This window comes from Aureococcus anophagefferens, assembly GCF_000186865.1.
Source record: "Aureococcus anophagefferens unplaced genomic scaffold AURANscaffold_39, whole genome shotgun sequence".
Classification (NCBI taxonomy): Eukaryota; class Pelagophyceae; order Pelagomonadales; family Pelagomonadaceae; genus Aureococcus; species Aureococcus anophagefferens.
The window spans coordinates 139,997-144,443 of record NW_008705596.1 but is presented as its reverse complement, the minus strand read 5'-3'; the positions used below and the strand labels follow the sequence as shown (position 1 = coordinate 144,443).

Genomic DNA, 4,447 nt, shown 5'->3' with positions numbered 1-4,447 from the left:
CAAAAGTGAGAAATACCCAATCCCCTCCCCTCTATACGCTTGAAGCTTATTCCTTGGTAGCTTATTGCCGACGCTTGAGGGACTTCAAGAGGCCAACAATCACATGACAGCCTCATTGGAGTCACAAAAAATTGACGCCCTCGGTCTCGGCCAGATATGGGATTTTGAGGCCATCGCGTTCAACATGTCCTTTACCAATCTGAATTCCATCCTCGGACGTTTGCGTGCTACGAATATTCATGAAGACGATCGTCGTGATGTTCAGTTTGTTGTTGGGGTGTATGTGCATCCTATAATTCATCGAGTTTTTTCTGTCTTTTGCATTGCGCGACTTTTTCACATTGCCAAGCGGCGCTCTTACTACCCTCGTTCAGGTATGGGTCTATTACGGGACGGTATGTCCGCGCCTTAGCACCTAGCCTTGCCACCTAGTCGGCGCAGTCAAGTTCGTGGCCTCAGCGCAGTCAGGTTTGTGGCCTCAGCGTAGCGGCGGGAAAATCGGACCGTAGTAGCCAGAGTCGCAGTGCATTACAGGGCCTGGGTAGGGCACTCTTCTCCTCGGTCTCCGACATGACCCAGGCTATTCTTCTTTAAGCGGCCAGTGATGCGTACGTTATATTATCACGCGGGCGCTTGCGGCTCCGGGTCGGCCGGGGACGGAGCCGTAAGTAGAGTAGCATGTAGAATACCGTATGTGACAGTGGCATCGGAGGAGAGTATGGGGCTAAATGGGCCCCTCGGGGGTAGCTGGGTAGTAGAAGAAGATGCCGGTGGGATATGCGGGTGAAGAATATAAGCGTAGTAGAAATCCAGCTACGGAAATTTATGATAGCGGGATAGTAAACTCAGGGGCATAGTTTACTACCCTGCACCGCCTCGCGGACCGCGCCGCCCTCGCCACCGTGCCAAGGTGACCCTCACGACCAACCCCCGCTGCGACGGTTAGTCGGTGGCCAGGGCTTGCGCCGCCGGCTGGCTCGTTCGCCGAGCATGTAGAGAATAGCCTGGCTAAATTTCCCGCGATCGAGCTATTTCAAACTTTGGCCCGCTATGGGCGCCGTTGAGGAGTACCGCTCGGCCTTCCAGACCGGCTTGAGTCAACCGGGTGATGTGTAACTTTGCTCAACACGGCGTGGGTTGTTTCGGCAGATATATCTTTCGATAATATATTTGCGCGTTCCCTTGCGATTTGCACCGAACTTAAAGGCCTGCGCACGCGAAGCACAAGCACAGGACTCGATACAGAGCGCGAGAACGGCTCGATCGCTGAACCACGCGCAAAGCGTGCGGTTTGAGCACGTTACCGCTCGCCGCGAATGCGTTCCGCGCCGTTGCAGGCCAAACCACGCGGCACAACTATGCGTAGCAATACTGTCGAGACTCAAACGGCTTCAGCTGGTCGCGCAACGGCCCTACCGCCGATCCTGAACCATCGATGAGTGTGGTTAGCTCGATCGCGGGAAATAATGCGGGGGGTATTCTCCGTATGAGGTACCCCGCGAACCCCCCCTATATAAGCACCCCTACGTTTAGAGGCGCATTAAGGACAAGCACCCCGGCTAGTAGAGCGAGTACAATAGTAGTAAGCCTGAGCCCCATGACCAATTGGCGGGCCCGGGTGTTAGAATCCGATTAGGCTCCCGAGTTTACAAGTCGCTAGGTCGACCCCGCGCCGATTCCCCCTCGCCGACTGTATTTACGGAGACCTAGTACAGCAAGGCTCATGACCAATTGAGGCTCGCCGACGTAACACCGACACATGTTTTGCAATATAAGCGGTGAAGTGCCGCGAGAGCCCGTGATTTCGAAGACCTCGGGGCACGTTTTTGAAAGACGATTAATCGAGAAGTCCTTGGAGGCGTCGAAAGGTGTCTGCCCTGTCACGGGCAACGAACTGAGTGTGTCAGACTTGCTTCCGGCAAGCCACAGCGTCGGTATTTTAGCGACCAGCCCTCTTCGCAAGACTGTAATTATTTGAGTCCGTAGGTTGAGGCGAATCTTGCGGTACGCCCGCGGCCGTTGACAGCAACGTCGCTCCCGGGGATGCTAGCGATGTTTCAAAATGAATGGGATGATGTGATGCTGGAAACCCACGTTATCAAACAACAGCTTCACGCAACCCGCAAAGAACTCTCGCATGCACTTTACCAACACGATGCAGCGTGTCGTGTGATTGCGCGTCTTGTGAACGAGCGGGATGAAGCGCAGAGGCTCGTGGCCGAATTGCAGCGCAGTCTCGCGGGCAAGCTAACGTCAGAAATATCAAGTAACAGACCGAATATTAGCAAGGGTGAGCTAGACCCCGAAGTCATCACGCGTTTGACAGATTTCTGGAAGAAAACATCCAGGTCACGCAAGAAAAGACCAGTGTCGAGGAAACTGAGCCCTGCTGAAACAATAATTGGCTGGTCGAAGAAGACGTCCATGGAGTTGTTTGACTCAAATTCGGGTGCAACAGATGTCGCTATTTGCCAGCTTTCAGGTGCAATCGTCTGTGCTGGCGGAAAATCTGGCGTTGCTTGGCTCGCCGCGGCCAGTGCCCCTGCCGCCACAAGTAAAGATTGTGTCGCAGATACATGTTCCATCGTTCCGGGTAGTGCATCCTCACCGGGCACGGTGTTTGTGACCTCAGGCGGCGACAAAATAACTCTGTGGAAAGCCAACGAGGAGGACCTCTCAACCCTGGCGTCTGTGAAAGTCCCTGGCGCTGCATCTGTGGCAGCTCATCCAACGGGAAGCTATGCAGCAATTATTAGCAGCAATGCAAGCTGGGGTCTCGTGGCGTTTGGCGCTGAGATGAGTACGCTATGCGAGCTAAGTCGGGTGATGCCTGATAATCCTAGCGAAGCTCCGTCTGCGCCACTCAAGTTCCATCCAGATGGCCTCATTCTTGCAACGCCGACAACTTCATCACAGGGGCATATTGTCCGTATTTGGGATGTCAAAGAGCAGAAGAGTGTTCACTCTTTCGAAGGACATGCGGCACCTATCTCGTGCGTTGCCTTCTCAGAGAATGGCTATTACATGGCCTCCTCTTCTACCGATACCACCGTCAAGATTTGGGACCTCCGTAAACTCACCGAATTCAAAACGATCAATAACTGTGATGGGGTAACTGCCCTAGCCTTCGACCGCAGTGGCAAATACTTGGCTCACGCCTCTGCCACACGCATTCAAATTAACGTGGTGAAGGAATGGAGCACACTGAGTGATCTTGAAGTAAATGGACAGATTCGTGCGCTTGACTTTGGTATCGATGCAGAATTTGTCGCAGCTGCCTCTTCCAATGGCTATCTCGACTTTTTCGGTTCGCGCAACTAGTACTAAAGCTTGGTGTGTTCGTCTTATACTGGCCTTGTGACCTTCATGCTACAATTGCTCGATCAGACAAGCTAAGAGAGTTACCGGCGTAAGTCCTACCGTTTAGCTCTGCACGTGAAATGCTCTTGAGCCAAGTATTAATGTACTGTGAATTAAAACTGCGAGTCACAAGCTGGCCACAACAGCGTGTTCCAGCGAGAGTGCAATGCTGCGCCAGCTCAACATGCTGGCTGTATAGAAGTATCCACTTCTGCGACTCGAAAACAGCAAGGCGGGCAGAGTCAGCCAAGTCCCCGAGCTGGTGGCACATGGCCAGAGCGGTCTCAAAAATGGTCTTCCTACATGGAGTTCGCTTCCGAGGAGTGATGCGATAGCACCAGAGGCGGCCGGCCCCACTTGTGTCCGAACGCGGGGAATTCGGCGCTTTCCAGTTTGGGCCCGGGGCCCCGGCGCCTGAGTAAAGCCGAACCCGGGAAACACGACGCGTTCTAGTTTGGACCCCACCCGGGCCCCCGGCGCCTGAGTAAAGCCCCCAGTCGCCAACCAGCGTCGCCGGCCCCAAATTGCCGGGGACGCCAGCCCGCGGGAAATTCGACGCATTCTAGTTTAGACCCCGCCCGCCCCCCCCCGGCGCCTGAGTAAAGCCCCCAGCCGCCGACCCAAAATTGTCGGGGGCGTTTCGGGTTCCCTGGGGGCCCGTCCGGCGCAGGGGGGGTTTCTGGGCGGGGTTCTGCCGCCGGCGGCGGCCGCGGGGCCGCGGGGCCTGCTAGAACAAACTAGAGCGGTTCTAGTTCCAGTATACCGGCTCCGGGTGCCCGGGGTTTCTAGCCGGGCCACGATGCGAGACACAGTTACCGCGCCCGGCCTATCTGGAGAGGCTTCGGGGTGCGGGGGGGTGGTCGACACAACAGGGGGTGCGAGGGGGGCACAGTGGGTGCGCGACGGGCGGCCGCCGGCCCCGCGGGAGCCAGCGGAATTCCAGTTCAGGACTCGGATTCCGCTTTTCCGGTGCCGTTAGTAGATGCAGCAGTTCGCTCGAGTACTGAGCTTCTATAGGTGCTGGTCTACAGTCACTAGCCTGCACCATACTTCAGGTATTGGTTGTACCCTGCTAGTACTGTAGTAG

General features: G+C 55.6%; 2 protein-coding genes across 2 annotated transcripts in view; both read left to right on the top strand.

The window, feature by feature from the left end:
- Positions 1-1,428, top strand: part of AURANDRAFT_72596 (hypothetical protein) — a gene marked incomplete at both ends in the record, with an annotated part of 6,486 nt that extends 5,058 nt beyond the window's left edge. Inside the window, 3 exons of the mRNA XM_009042914.1 lie at positions 80-283; positions 375-395; positions 1,207-1,428. Coding sequence (XP_009041162.1) covers positions 80-283; positions 375-395; positions 1,207-1,428 — 447 coding nt within the window. The remainder of the gene's footprint in view (positions 1-79; positions 284-374; positions 396-1,206) is intronic.
- A 288-nt stretch (positions 1,429-1,716) lies between these two features.
- AURANDRAFT_39132 (hypothetical protein) lies at positions 1,717-3,863 on the top strand (the record flags this gene model as incomplete). Its single annotated transcript, XM_009042915.1, has 2 exons — positions 1,717-1,918; positions 1,987-3,863. 2 exons carry the CDS (start codon positions 1,760-1,762, stop codon positions 3,319-3,321), a joined length of 1,494 nt encoding a protein of 497 aa, XP_009041163.1.
- Between the last annotated feature and the right edge of the window lie 584 nt (positions 3,864-4,447).